Source organism: Manacus candei, unplaced genomic scaffold, assembly GCF_025592945.1.
Source record: "Manacus candei isolate 608988 ecotype Guabito, Panama unplaced genomic scaffold, ASM2559294v1 h1tg000092l, whole genome shotgun sequence".
In the NCBI taxonomy this organism is placed as follows: domain Eukaryota; kingdom Metazoa; phylum Chordata; class Aves; order Passeriformes; family Pipridae; genus Manacus; species Manacus candei.
Genome location: NW_026138140.1, coordinates 1,704,507 through 1,720,521, shown reverse-complemented (window position 1 = coordinate 1,720,521; position 16,015 = coordinate 1,704,507). Strand labels below are relative to the sequence as shown.

The 16,015-nt window shown below is 38.1% G+C and overlaps 1 protein-coding gene across 4 annotated transcripts in view; it reads left to right on the top strand.

Annotated features, from left to right (window-relative positions):
• Positions 1–16,015, top strand: part of INPP4B (inositol polyphosphate-4-phosphatase type II B) — a 278,616-nt gene that overhangs the window by 65,079 nt on the left and 197,522 nt on the right. For all 4 annotated transcript variants that reach the window (XM_051768103.1, XM_051768104.1, XM_051768105.1 and 1 more), the window contains exons 3-5: positions 3,963–4,047; positions 13,383–13,607; positions 15,295–15,339. In XM_051768103.1, the coding sequence (XP_051624063.1) occupies positions 3,963–4,047; positions 13,383–13,607; positions 15,295–15,339 (355 nt within the window). The remainder of the gene's footprint in view (positions 1–3,962; positions 4,048–13,382; positions 13,608–15,294; positions 15,340–16,015) is intronic.

The following is a 16,015-nucleotide window of genomic DNA, read 5'->3' as shown; positions in this document are numbered from 1 at the left end:
TCAAGTCAGATTTACAGGAATGCAAAAATAGCTGAAACGTGCTGTTCTCTTCAACATTTCAAAAGTTTCCCAGTGCTTTCATTTTTTGAAAGCTTTCTTTTTTTTCTTTTTTTTTTCTTTTTTTTTCCTTTTTCCTTTTTTTTTTTCTTTTCTCTCTGGTCCAAAGAAACCTTGCAGGCTGGAGTCTGCAATAAGATAGTCACAAATTCCAGTTTGTGCATCTGGAGCTAAATACTTGAATGATAGAAGTCAGTTTGGTACAATTAAACTTCCTTTACATCAAAAGGAGATATGTACAGTTATGTAGGGGTGAATATGCAGTTAGCAGACACCTATTCATACGTGTGACCATCTCTTCAGCTTTAGACATGGACTCCACAGAGTGGAGTGTCTTCAGTGCTCTCAAACTCATGAATTACAGCAGACAGTCATGGACTTACTACTATAGTACCTTAGTTTTACACCACCATCCTGACAGCAAATCTTGGCCAATCATTTGGCAAAAGTGAATTGAAAAGGTTTCTGCTAATTCTAGATTTGAGGACTCTTCCTGAGCAGTTTCATTGTGATATTTTAATTCAGATATATGAATTGTTGAATTGCCTCCTCAAATCAGTGTTTTAAAATAATTTCCAGATCCTGTGGGGTGGTGCTGTGCCTGTAGACCTTGTCAGTATTTAGAGAAAGATGTAATAGTTCAAAGTCTAGTTGCTGTTTGGCATTTGGATTGATCTAGTAAGTTTTTAAAACAATTATCCAAGAGTACCAATGGCAGGAAGAAAAAAACCCCAATATATTAGGTCTTCACACAGTATTACAGATCTGATTTTGATCCTATTTTCCATGCATAAAGACCAGATCATTTGAATTTACTCTTTTATTAAAATAAAACATAGAAGAAAATAAAATAAGAGCTAGTCCAGATGAACTCATGTTATGCACTTGAAATGAGAGAAATTTTTGATCTCTTCAGGTATTGAAAAACGAAGCTGATCCTCTATCAGATATGCATAATGGTTTCCTTGATTACAGTTTTGTCATTTCATTTGTAAGTAAATTTCTTGTTAGCTTTTTGTGTGACAGAGCATAGCATAGCTCATCTAAATGATGAAAAGTCTGCCATAATAGTGATCCTGAAGGTATTTTTCTTCAGGTTTGTGTCAGGATGTAGGAAATGTTTTGCAGCAACATGTGCTTTATTTTCTGGCAGCCCTATGCTCTTTCATCCCTTTGTCTTGTTTCCCCTCTTGTTCCCTCTCACATACAGAAAAAAGAAATGCACGTCCTCTGATCACTGCTCTTGATTGTGTATCTTGGAAAAGCACTCAGATTCATTGAACTTGCAACACTGCTTCATTCCAGCTTCCACTGGTGCAGAGAGTAGAGTAACTTGTCTATAAAAAGATGCTCTAGCATCTGCTGTCTTAAAACACAGAGAGCTTGAAATCTTACTCTCTCTCATTTGTAAATAGTGTTGCATATCAACTGCATAGTGAGAAAAACTGCGCTGACACAAATTCTTGTTAATTATTTGAAGGCTATTTTTGCTAAGCCCTTGCCAATTTACCTGTGTTATGTCTATCATATACAGATCAAAACATGAACTCTTTAAGTCTTGGCAGCTGTAGCAAACTATGTGGAATCTATGCTGCTTCATTCCTGGCCTTTGTGAACATCTGACTTGCCTGAAAGCCACACCAACAGGGAGTTGCATTTCTTTATATAGTGACAGGCTTTCACTTACCACAGATATATGTTTTGGAGGAAATATTAAGTCTGGGGACTTCTCACATTTATGTATTTCATCTGTGGAGCATTAATATAATCAGAAGAACCATTTTCTCTAGGGATGGAAAGTGGAAAAGGTGTTAAGAATCATTTGACTTTTTTTTTTTTTTGAGAGAGAGAGCCGGTAAAAGGTTTTTTGTATTCACAGATGAGTCTTAGATGGTCTCAAACCTTTGTTAACTTCAGGCTGCATTATACACTTTTTCAAGTGAGGTTTATCTGGGAGGTTATGTCAGTGCTTCAAAATCTAAAGAATTAAAATAGTTACCAGCATCATTGCTGATAGTGGAGAACTCTTCCTAATTAGTCTCCTGTTTGGTTTTTGGACTATTATTGCTTATTTTCCCAAGCTGACTTTAGCTGTTGCTCATAACGACTTTTGCTTTCCTTGGTAGAACCTCAAAGAATGCCTGACTTGACAGCACCTGAGAGTCTCCTGAGTTACCATGTATGCTTAACTTGCTGGATTCTATAAATTAAAAAGTTCCCAAAGTAGCACTTGTATTTCTCCCAAAATTTACTGCGTTGTTTCACTACTTTCTCCTTTTCTCTCTTAAAAAAAAAAAAAAAAAAATAAATCAGTTTTTTTTTTTCAATCTACATGACAATACACTCCTTTTAGACCAGCCCAGCCTGAATAATATTTCAAAGAAATCAATTTACAAGTGGTTTCTAGAGAAGTGTGCTTGCTTTTTCTTAGTCTACTACAGCTTCTCTCTTGACTTCTGGCACATTTCAATATAACATAATGTGCTGCTTTTTCATGCTCCTTTTTCATGCTTCATGTTTTATTTTAACCTCTTGTTGCCTTTGGATGTTGGTTTGTATTTTGATAACCAGGTTTGGAGTATTCATTTAGTAAGTGGTAAAAGGTGAGAGTGAATAAATATAGACTTTCTCAAGGAAATAATTGTTAGACTTTCAAGTGTTACATGTTGTGTTACTAGTCAGCCTTACAGTCTTACTGTATTAAATTTTCACTAATTTGCTCATGGTACTACTAGGTAAGTTAAGGGTCCTTTTGTGAGAAAATGCAGGGTCAATGCATCCCTTTGAAAATGAACATGAAACTCTTGGCAAAAAGTTTGCTTCTGCTTCTAGCAGGCCAAATAACACAGTGTAAATGCAGAGAAAGGGGTGGACAAGAAAACTTGTGCATATCAGGCAGGTGTTATAAATATGAGCTGTTTTATGAATTCATTGAGTGTCAGGTATGTGAAACTAAAGTTCAGGGTTTTGGTAAAATTGGTCTACAATATGAAAAATTTTTCATCTTTAGGATCACTTAGAATAAAGTACCACCTGAGGAAGGAATGTTAAAATAGGATTCTACATTAATCCCTGCAGAATCTCACGGAAGTAGAGAATGAGCTCTGTGACATTCGTGTTGGAAACCTGGAATGAAGGGAATGAATGGGTGCATGTTCTAAAGGGTTATTTGTTACAAGATATTAGGGATAAAAAATGGGTGATAAAAGTTTTAAGGGGAAAAAAGATTAATTCCGAGGGAGTGATTGATAGCTTCACTCTGCTGAAAAATGAGTCACACGTACTAAACTAGAAGAGTCTGCATCTTCTCTGCAAAGCACTCACAAAAAATGATAGTGGTAATTTGTATCCTATTGCACTCTGCAATGGGTCCATATCACTTAATGTTATTTGAATTGCATAGCCAGAGACCATATTCGAAATTTCGTGCAAAGATAAAGAAATCCCTTTCAAATAAGAATTGAAGAGAAATGCCTTCTGTAAGATTACATGTTATCTTGTTCGCTTGAAAAATATCCTACTCTTTGAATAGAATCTGACATTTGATTCAGCCTTATTAGTAAATAGGAAAGTTTGAATGAGTTGGGCTTGCCTGACTTGCTTAGGAATGAAGTGGCATCTAAACTTTTGAAAACTCAAAGTATGAAAAAAACCAAAAAAACTACTGAGTTACTTTTTGAACTTTCCTGCATGGTCTTTACTAACAGTTCATTCCTTTTATAACTCATCTAGCTGAAGTAGGATGGCACAGATTAGTAATTAAAGAATGCCCGTATCCATCTGCCTGGTGACTATTATGCTTTGTTGTCTTTGTGTCTACATGTTACATCAGCTGTGGACAGGCAAACAGAAGGACTTCCCAGTCAGGTTCCAAATCCTAATATTTTCTCATCTTTGTCTCACAGAGCTCTGATGCCTCTGAAGTGGTAATCCTGGAGCGCTGCTGGGTTGTGGAGTTCAAGAGTAAAGCAGATGTTTCAATAGTTCTCAGTAAGTAAGGCATAGCTCAATGTGTTCAGTGTGAATCTTTTATTTATGACAACAAAAATTACAATAAGCCCCCCCAACCACCCAGGCATTGAAACTTTGCTAAAAACTTAGCTTAAGTGTATCCTGTTGTCTGTTCATACATATAAATACTGATGGTCTCTGAATTCATGTCTAAAAGAAACTCCTAAAAGTTATTGTTTTTCTAAAATCAAGTGAAAGTCATGTCATCTTTTTCCTTTGACAATAAATAGAAGTTTGAGGTTTTGTTTTGTCACATATTTTGTACAATATGGGGCTTATGTTTATGCTGATGCATAGCCAATTCATCTCTTTCTTCAATGATTAATCATTGCTAAACTCCCTATTAAATGAGAAGTTTCCTGTTTTTCTCACTTTTTATCAACTCTTCATTTTTAAAATTGTTTAAAACAGGAATAAAAATAGCTATTTCATAGAAGCCAGAATCCTTGCTTTAGGGGAAAGAATTTATTTGAAGAAAATGCTGACTTAGAGTTTTCTCTGCAGGAACATCTCAAATAGCGATTGTGTTAAAAATTTTTTGACATGGATTCTTGCAAATACCATGCAGAGTCTTCAAGTCCTTAGATCAATTTGCTATTTACTGTTAGCTGTGGTGGTCTAAGACCAGAGGTAAAAAAAGTTATGCTGCCTTTGTGGGCTTGATGACCACCTTTATGCTTAATAGAGGTTCCTATCAGCTATTCTTATACTCACCAAAATCGCCAGCCCACTTCAAGGGAAACATTGCATTAATTGTCCTCATTTTTGGCCTCACCTGATTGTGATTCTTAGTGAATGGTCACGTTTGAGAAGGCAGGACTTAAAATGTATTCATTGTGGATTTTATCCTTTTCTGGGTAGTATTCTGGGGAGTAGCTCAAATCCTGCATCTTCTGTAGGGAATGAAATGGTGTGTTTTGTGCCTGCTGTTGAGGCACTGCATCAAACAGGGCTGCTTTCTGGATTTGGAAGCATTACTTTGCCTGACTATAAGAGCCAAATGTTTACCGTTGACTCTCAAATTGAGACTTCTCAAATTGAGACTTCTCTAATTGTGCCCTCAATGAGTCCAATTCATTCATAGAATAATCAACTTTATGAGTATAAATACAGTGGTGTCAGTTCCCTTGTGGCACTTCTTTTACAGTGCTTGGACATAATGCTACTGAACTGAACCCAGAATACAGCTGTAATTGCTGACAGGACTCTTTCAATTAGCTTTGAAGCCTGCAAACAGGACGGTTTCTGTGGCAGCGAGACTGGCAGATTTTAAGCCCAAAAACTGTGCAAGTAGACAACAATGAATACTGAGTAAGCACTTCAGGCTGCCTGTGGAGAAAAAAGAGACTGTGAATATGTGTGCAGGAAGAAATATGCTTGCATAGTTAGGAACAGAAATTGCTAGCTGAGACACAGACTTCCCAAAACAAGGTTTTTGAAGGTCAGTAGTGTGTCAGTAGTCACCAGAGCTAAGGGTAGCATTCTAACCAGCCTCTAAAAACATATTAAAGAAGAAAAAACAGTACAGAAAACTTCAGGTAAGCAGAGCCAACAAGAATGAATGCCTGGGGCACGACCTAACAGAGATAGAGAAAGAGACAGACAGGTAGAGGAGAAACGTATTTCAAACTTGGCAATTTTCCTGTGCCGGAGAACAAGGACACCGACCTGGCTGATGATTTGTTGGATGGGAAAAGAAAGCCAGACTGTTAGGAGGTATTAGAACAAAACTGAAGACAAATGAAGATGATATACTGTGTGTGTACTGAATGAAGATAAAATACCAAAAGAAGTGAAATAATAATCCATATACTGTAGGATAGAATAAAATTCAGAAGACAAAATGGGGGAGAAAATAAAAACTCAGGAACTGGGAAGAGAACTTTGTCAGTGGGGGCTTTGACTGTGAAAAGCTAACTGCATTGTCAGAAGAATAGATTCATGGGCTATTGGGAACCAAAACCAGCTATAGAATGTGTATCTGGGACTTCAGAGGATTCAGGTGGAAGCAGAATAGGAGTTCATACCTGCTCACAGTGTCAAATTCCTTGGGGAACTGATGGAGGAGAGCTCTGCCAGAGCACAGCAGAAGCTCCAGGAAAAGAGACAGAGTTGATCTGTGAGATTACCTTGTGGTGTGGCTGGGATATCTAGGAAGAGAAAATAATAAAGGGCAGTGGAGTAAACATGGAGGGAAAAATAAGGACACTTTCATGGAACATACTGTGGAGCTGAAGATCACCTCGGGGCACTGTGGGCTCTGAAACATAAGGGGAAGGCAGAAGAGGTCAGGCAGTCAGAGCAGATAATCCTGTCAGTGCTTCAAGTGTAGTGCTCCCAAAAAAGCAGCCTAGCTCAGAAGGTTTCCAAGTGGACCTTGGAAGGAAACAGAAGGATTTGTTAGGTGAACTTTCAGTCCATATGTGGCTGATGGCTTAAATGCCCTTGTGATGTGAGCGGGTCACCATTAGCAGGACAGGTCAGACACTGGTGTGAGGTGGATCTGATTGAACGAGGTAGTTCACATGGGTGTGATTCACTCCTGAAATCAGGAGGTGGGGAAGAGGTGCTCCAGGCACCCCAGCAAAGGTTCTCCTGGAGAGATCCCAGTGGAGCGGGTACTTCCCTGCTGCCTGTGGAGAGACCACGCTACAGCTGGGGGTAAAGTGTGAGGAGGAAGGAAGAGCTGAGAGGAGCTCTGACCATATCACCCCAGCCTTCAAACCTCCATACTGCCTGGGGTGTGGGGAAGGCAGAGGAGTTGGGGGTGAAGTTGGGGCTGGGTAAAAGGGAGGAGTGGAGGAGTGAAAAAGTATTTGTTTCTCCTCTTTTAATTTGCAATAAATTATTTTTCCCAGAAGATGAGTCTGTTTTGCCCATGATGGAAGTGGGTAAGTGATCTCCCTCTCTTTATCTCGACCCATGAGCTGCCTCTTCTTTTCTCCCTCCACCCTGTTGAAGAGGGGGAGTGAGTGAGCTGTGGGGTGGGTGGCTGGACCTGGCCAAGGCCAACACACCCTGGTTAGTTTGCATCAGGCATCTAAGTGTGTTTTGCCCACTTCCAGAGGAGTCAGTGTTTGAGCAGAAGGGCAAAGAGCAGATAAGATAAGCAATCAGGAACAGAATGTTGATAGGTTTTTGGTCACTGCTATGTTTCCCTGGAATAGGGAATAGGAGCTGCATGGCTGGATGTTTGAGCTGCTCCCAAGAGCAGTCTGAGTTGACCACTGTGTTGTATAGAGCCTCATATGGGTGAGACCAAAGAACTCTGCCTCCCTTTCCTCTGTGTGGCACTGGACAACACAAAATTGGGAATGTACCCAAGGGACACAGCCACAGTGAAACGAAAGCAGATGCGAGAGGCATCGTGCAAGGGCTGCCTTCTCTTGATTTGTAAATCCCTTCTCTGTTTCAGGAAAAGAGATTCCTGAAAGATTGCATTAATTGCATTACTGTGTGTGGTCCCTTGGTGAGAGCTAGGGAGGTAAGAGCTGTAACATCCAGGGAGGGCTGGTGAGGAATGAGGGGAGGGAGGCAAGGAACAGAGGAGGAAGACAGAGCTTTTGGTACAAGGTCACAGTCATCTAAAATACATTGCAGTAAATCGGGGGGGGAAAAAAAGGCCTGTATGTGGGAATATCCTTAAGACAGCAAGCATTCCCTTTTGCCATTTGTAGTATGCAAACTACTTAATCTGGAGCTTTTTCTCTCAATAGTAGTGGCTTGCAAAGGCAGGCAGGTATCACTCCCTGTTGTAGGGATGGAATAACTGAGGCATATGCAAAGGTTACCCTTGCCAATGTATGCAGAGAATCAAGATCTCTGAATCCTGCCTTTTTTAAGGCAAACTGATGGTCTAGCCAGAGATATGATCTAGTTATTTCAGGAAAAGCAGTCCTCTGCTTTGCAAAGGCCACACTTGGTGTTTTTGGTGAACGCTACGGTGTTTCTGTTCAGGGGTCCTGAGATATCACTGTGGTATTCAAATATTTCTGTGGTTTGCATTGCTTCCAGCATAGGTGAGATATTTGATGAAAGGGGAGAAGCAATGTGGCATGTGTGAAAGCTGACAGGTATTAAAAGAAACAAAGTACTGCAGTAGTCAACCTAGGGTACCATGCTGTATTAATTTCAAATATTCAGACTCTTGGTGAGGTTCTGTGGGGACTTAAATGGAGATTATAATGGTATCTTATATAAGTTCATTCCAGCATTGCAAAATTTAAAAAAAAAAAAAAATCACTGAAGATAAAAATTTTAATTAAATTCTTTATCTTTGATTGAAAATTTAACTTCCAAAGGAAGATTAACATAGCATCATGAGTAACCATGGGATGATTTCATCACCACTAATTTGAACATGAAATGCATCAGCATATAGAATTCAGACGGCTTTGTGAATTAAAAGCCTCTGATGTCTGTATTAGAAATATCCTGCGGATATAATTTACGTATCAAAGCTTCCATTCTACTTTTGTTACAGCATATGGTGGTTAGCTCTGATGGTGCTTTATATTTTAGAGTGCCAGTGACTCACTGATATTCTTAACCATTTTCCTCTGCTGAGCTAGCAAGTGAGAATTACTTTTTTGCTGGTGTGTGTGAAGAGACAGACAACCTTTAACCTTTCTGAACTCTCTTACTTTGCATATTGGCATAAGAGGAAAAGTAGTGCACTTCTAGAAAAGTCCAGGCTGTCATCCTGGACATTGACCATGGGCTTTGTATGTTTTTTTTTTTATTTAAATAATCTCAGTAACTTCTTTTTTTGCTTGGTTCAACATGATGTTATGCTTATAACTCTCATGAAGGAAAATAAAGCAAACCAGAGAGTACCAATCTTCCTGTCACTTTTGTATGTTTAGTAAAATAAACCAATAAAAACTTTTAAAGAAAAAATGAAGATTAATCAGTGAAAAAACTGTAAAACCAAAGTGTTTTCCCCCTACCCTGCGGAATTGTTTGTTTTGTTTTATTATGTTTTTATTTTGAAAGCTTTTCCATTAAATTGCAGTCTTTTGAAAGATAAGAGTCAGCTCCAATAACTGCCTAAACTTTTTTTGGTGACTCCATTATTTCTGAATTCACTGAAGCCTTGGTTTCTGTCTAAGAGATTGTGATTAAAGTTACAATAAAGTACATTTTAAAAATTAGGAGGTACATCATTGAGATATTTTTAACAAGAAATTTGTTTTCATTTTTAAAACAACTGTAATGTCAAAGTACTTAGAACAAAAGGGGCAATTGATATTGTTAAATTGAAAAACTTGGAAAATTTAGGTTTTGTTATGAAATAATTGGAAGAAGGAAAAGTTATCTGTGGATGATGGAACTAGCATGAAAATACATTTTTGATTTTAGGCACTTGGGTTAGAGTAGAAAAAGCTTTCCAGTGCCACTGGGGATGTAAGCTGCTCTTTGTGCTATTCCCTTATTTGACAGCAGTCCTGTTTGAGCGGGGGCCTTGAATTCTTTGTTTGAGCTGCTGGGAAGTCCTGTGGGACCATAACTTTCCATGCTGACTTCTGTGGGAGAAAGTCTTGTTGAGATCACACTTCAGTAAAAGAACTGTTTGTGAACAGAGTCCTGATCAGAAAAAGTTCTGTGAGCAGATACATTTGCTTTTCACTGCTTCTTCAGGTCTTGCCTCCAGCTGAGTTTCTGATAATGAAATAAGGAGGGGGCAGCAAGGTGGACAAGCTGCTGGAGGGGCTGCTAAGCACCTGCTTGCAAGGTGTCCCCACTGCAGAGGGTGCCTGAAGCAGTAAAGCCATTGGACCACATTAGCTTTCCATAATGTCACTGTAAAGCAGCACTCCTGCCCAGCTAAGCAGAGCTTCAGTTCAAGACAAAAAAGAGATAAATATAGAATGATATCTAATTTTCCTTTGAATTTAGGACTAGTAAGTTCAATGCTTGTTTTGCAAAGAAAACCATTGTGTTTAACTTTCTGGAGGTTGTGTACCTGTATTTTCTGCAGTAACTTCTTAATTGTAAAGTATAAAGTGCTTTTGTCCACCTATGAAATACTACTGCATTTATTTTCATTAATTATATTTTTATGTTTTAATATATCTAGTATTTATTGAAATATCAACAATTTAATATAATTAATTAACCGTGTAGTAATAATTGTTTAGTTAGTTATTCTTTATTTAGTTATAATTCTTCTGATATGTCTACCATTCATTTGAGGCCTTGCTTACATTTGTGGGTCCATTAATTTCGGAAAGATTCATATCAGCTAAGTTTTGCCTCCCTACTGAAACTTGGAATTAAGTGTCTGAGCTTGTTAGGGCTTACTGTATGCAGCTGATGTAAAATAATAGCCAACAACAGAGAGAAAAGAGGTGATGATCTTTATTATATAAATAAACCTGTGTGCTCCTTTATTGCAACAGGCTTTTTTGCCAGTGTGCTTTTTTCACGTTGTGGTTCTTCTGGCATGTCAACTTTTTGTACATAAACTGTTCATTCAGTACCTAATGGGGGATCTACAAGAGAGGTGGAGAGGGACTTTTTACAAGGGCATGTACTGATAGGACAAGGGATAGTGGCTTTAAACTGAAAGAGGGCAGGTTGAGATTAGATATTAGGAAGAAAATTATTACTGTGAGGGTGGTGAGACACTGGCACAGGTTGCCCAGAGAAGCTGTGGCTGGCCCATTCCCTGGAAGTTGTCAAGGCCAGGTTGGAATGGGGCTCTGGTCTAGTGGGAGGTGTCCCTGCCTATGGCAAGGGATTGGAACTAGATGATGTTTAAGGTCCCTTCCAACCTAAACCATTCTGTGATTACATGCTTTGAAACAGTAGGGGAAATAGATAATTCACCTACTCTTGGATCTGCAGAATGAAACTTTTCACATTTGCAGTGGTGAGTATTTTTCAGGCATTTTCATATGCTTTTCAGAATTTAACTTATCTGTCAGAGTACTCCAAAGATCTAAATATAGCAGACTGTAGTGTTTTGAAGTGATAGTTTAGAATGAATTTCCACATCTCAAAACTGGCACCTGTTTGATCAGAATACAGTGAATTATGCCCACTCCTACTGCATTTCACTATCCATTTCTGGTTGCATGCATATTAATGGTGATTCAGTATGCCTTTTGTGCTTGGCAGTCTGATTTTCACAGCTAAGAGGTAAATATAAATAGCATGATTTCAATTGCAAAACATTGATTTCCTCCCAAAGCAGATGTTTTTTTATCTAGCTAGTGGTAGGATATTTCAAGGCAAGATCACTGTTCCTATTTACATTTAAAGATAAAGAGCCAAAATGAAAAGAACACCTCGATGTATTTGTATTTTGATTGTTAAGTATTGGCTTATTTCTCTGACAGTCCTTCCTTCACTAAGGAATCTTGGATATCTAAACTGCTTTTATTAAAATTGTCTGTGCTTTTAAAGGCTGAGTGGTAGAATCAGGTGTTAGTTTTGTTTTTGTTTATTTTTAATTAGAATGCTAGTTAATTTTGGTCTTGATCCTGTTTGATTACATGACTTTCCTTTCATTTTTTCCCACTGGTAGCTCCAAAATACTATGAAATAAAAAAACTTTTGGATCACTGATGTCAGTGACAGAAGGGAGTAGACTCCTCTGCTGCTGCAGATCTTACCAGAGCAGGAGCAAAGTTATCAGCTTTTTTAATTAGGAGCTTTTTGAAGGTCACTGCCCTCATGGCTCAGATGCAGTACCAGATCACACTATGTCTCTGTGCATCTTTGACAAGCAGTAAAGCTCAGCTTGTTCCGGTTTGGTCACTCAAGTATGGACTTTGTGTAAGAAAGGACCTGATGAACATTTGCATCTCCCTCACATTTTGAATGTTCTTCTCTCAAGAATTGAATACCTTATTTTTCTGACTGAACCAGGACTAGAGGCAAGAGTTTGAATCCCTTTTAGCTTTTTCAATTGCCCCTGAAGCCAAAAATATGTTCCCCCACTTTCCGCTCTTCCTTCCCATCTTTCTTCATGAAATCTATAGTCCAACTGCTGTATGAAATGTTATCCAGCATTTTTAACAGCATCTGCAACCACAGTTACATTTCCATAGATCCAGCCCAGAAAAAAAACCAAACTTATCCCACCTCCACGGGAATTTGTGTACAGTTTTAAGAGGCTTCCAGACTTGAGGTTTCATCTTCTGTTCCCTCCGTAACAATAAAAGCAGAGTTAATTGTAACTGGCAGATGCTCAGTTTATGAAGTGCAAACAGGTCTAGAATAACATGTGTGCAAGTGCCCAAGGTTAGATACACAAGTTAGCAAAAGGAATTTAAGTTCACATTGTATTGAAAAGAACTTTTCTATGTTGTTTGCATTTTTGAACTAGGTATGAAAACATTTAAGTGTTCTTTTTCACCCAGTAGTATGATATATAGCTTATTTAGGTCAGTATGATTTTGGTGTCCGACCAAATACTTCAATCCTTATTAATGCCATAGCACAGGTGTTTTATAGAGTTTTATGTTTCTAAATTAACTGGTAACTTCTTTTAAAGAAGCATTGATTTTTCTTTCTTTTGCAGTTTGCTCTTCTCAGTGTGTGTTGCAGTAAATGTCACAATGAATTTGTGACTCCGTGAAGCCTGCTGTACCACAGAATTTTAAATGCCTAAGAGGTGTTTTTTCTTCTTGTGCTAATCTTAATCAAATGACCAACCCTTGCTACTTACCTGGATTCCTTGGGAGCTTCAGCTTCCCCCCCTTTCTTCTTTTGTTCTTAGAAAATTTGATTATTCAACAATTAGGCTTCAGGCAGAATGGTAAATGACACGTGCACAGTAAGGAGGTCAGAAGCTCCCACATACAACCTGTTGAGTCTTCACAGAGGAGTTATGTCCTGCTAAATTATCTGCATGTGTTAGTGATCTGTATTCTGACAAGGATGAATGAAAGGCTGAGCATAGTGAAAATCTCTAATAGAAGAAATGGTGGACACATTCATTCTGGTGAATCCCACTCTCTGTTAGAACTGCGTCTGCTGCCCCTGCTAAATCAAATTCTTTTTCAAGTTAGCAGCTCTGAGACTGCCTGCTAGGCTGCTGTGCTGAAAAAGGATTTCCCGTTTTGGTTTGATTCTGCCACCCTGTTTAGCTTTTGGAATTAATTGCTTTTGGAACCACTCTGTGGATAGGTTTAGTACTGCACCAAGTCTGAAGGAGTTGGAGTTTGACTCAAAAGATGGATGGGAGTGTGTTGTTCTGTGACCATGGAAAGAAATGTATGTGTGGTGGTGGTTTCAGTTGCGTGTGACATCAATATTTTCATGATCCCCCCTTTGAATCCTTTGCTTATGTTTTCTGAGTGCAGAGTTTCAGAGTGGAGAGCCGGATCTGTACCTCGAAGCTGCCTCGAAGCCGGATTGTGAGTCTTGGGCTGTGGCACTGGGAGAGGCAAACTCGGAAGGTTTGCGGCATAAAATTCAGCAGCTCCGGAGGTTGATCATGGAAATCAAAGAGGAGAGGTCAGCAGATGAAGCACGGCAGTTTCTCCCTCCATCCCAAGTAGACAGCCTAGGAGAGCCCCAGTTCACGAGTAAGTGTGTGTGCTCATTCTGTTGAGTGCTACAATAGAAATGGCCCAGTCTCTGTAGTGGCACAGACTGTGTCGCAAGCAGGGCATGTAGTGCTGTTTAACTTCTTGCTTGTCAAAGTGCAGTTGTAGAGGACGTAAACTGATGAGAATTGTCTTTAAATGCTTTTACCTGATATATTTTGGGTTATGCAGATAACCTTCAGGGGAATGAATGTGTGGTTACTATGCTTCTGGCTTTTCCTCTCGAACCTGTTTTCTTCATGAGACTTAGAAATATTTTTTTCCTCTTTTATGTCCTACATGAACATATGGACTACTGTTTAAAATGTAGTTTGATAACTTTGATAAATGTATAAAGTTTTAGTGATACTTAAATTAGTATCACAGATTTGTTCTTTGTGATATAAAAGCACTCAGGGGATTTGAATGCAAGTAGCCATATGTTGAGTTGTATTTAGTGCACAGGGGTCTAGAGACTGTATTTCAGTTGCCCAGTCACTTAATCAACTCTATATCCAGCATATTCCTAAAGCTGTTTCAGGTAATATGCTAGTGGGAGAATTCAACCCAGAAATTTGCTGTAACTTCATTTGAAAAAAAATATAAATCTTTTTTGTTATTTTTTTTCTGACCTTTCTAAGCTCTGCAGCTGTAAATTTTCTGGCACAGATGCGAATGATTAGCTACAGTAATGAGAACAGTGTGAAGCTACACTTATTCAGAAACATCAAGTTTGCATGGAGCAAACACAGTTATAAATTTGGGGCTTTACTTCTTTGTGGTTTGTTTTTGTGATTGTGTGGGGTTTTTTTATAAATAAAAATCTTGTTCCAGTTCATATACCAATTTGGTCCTTCTCACCTGACCAATTTCTTCAATACTGACAAATACTTAATACTATTCACTGGAGACAACACATAAACGTCAACAAGAGACAGTTTAATTTCTACAAGCTTCATTGAAACTGTAGTTGTGGTCCAATTACTTTCTGCAGCAGGTGAACAACTCAGTGTTATTTACCCTTCCTTCCCTTCTTCCCTCCCTTTTCTCTTGCTGCAGCTCTGTTGGTCACTCCTTTATTCTAGGACAAGAAGAAAATATTGTCCTTTGCAGTAAAAGATGCAACAGAACATTATTTCACAATGGATTAGAATGTTGGTTTTGTTCTTGGTATATTAGGAAAGGAATTAGTGTGCTTATTTTCTAACAAAGAGAAGTTGGTTTTGTTGCTTTACAGTTTGTTTGTAGGTCAATAAAGTGGTTATATTTTACTATAATAACCTGATTTACATACTTTCACACAACATGGGTTTTGGTTTTTAATGTGATGACATACCTACTTAAAAATTATTTGTTATATTTAATATTTTCCCAACAGTATATACTTAGTTATTGTGATTGAAGATCTTACAAGTATCCATCCATGAAGGGCTGGGTTTTTTTTAATTAGTTTCCCTTCCCAGCAACAGAAAGTTTCTGTTAAAAAGAGAAGTCTTCAAAAGTAGTCTTTTTTTTTTCAGGCAAATATTTCATGCAAAGTTCTCTTTCACTGTAAGTTTGTAACATAATATATTACTTCAGTGGCAATGGCAGGTAGGTAGAGACATATGAAAGCTTTACTATGTATTAAAAGGTAAGACATGGAAATCAAATTATTTCTAATTTCTTTTTTCCTTAATATTTAAAGGTATTCAGAGAATTGCAAATGAGCCAAAGCTGGAGTTCAGTCTTGGTAAGATATCATTTTGAATTTTTGCAATTGTAGTGGCCTCTGTGTGTGAAGAGATTATATATATATATATATATAGAGAGAGAGAGAGAGAGAGAGAGAGAGAGAGAGAGAGAATATTTTACAGTGTAACATGTTACCTGTTTAAAAAAAAAAAAAAAAAGAAGAGCCCTGGTTCCTTTAGGTGGGAGATGTGCCTGAGGTGCCTGTGCATATCTTTTGAAATGCTGATTATAGTTTCTTAATTGGTTGGAATGGCTAAAGGTCTATTGAATTCTCTAATGCTGTGCTGCTCTACCAAGCTGAAAATCTGCCCAATAGCTTTTGTGAATGTCATTTGTGAAATGCTGCTTATTTGGGAAAAGACATTCAAGTAGAAGTTTTTAAAAAGATATTTTGTTCAGATAAGAGTCCCGTTGCTTTAGAACAAGCTTGAATCTAGAAGGGATATTATTTTGTAGAGTCAATATAAATGTGTACCTGATTTCGGCTTTTTATACTTAGTGTAAGTAATTAGTATATGAGAGCTATATATTGCTATAGTATGCAAGAGAACTTTGTTTTGGGAGGTGTCATATCAGCTCAAGCCTCCCCCTCTGTTCAAAGCTACACATCCTGATTAAGATGGCTTGGTAAGTCAAGCAAGCTAATTGAATGATCATGTATTTGTGATACAAGA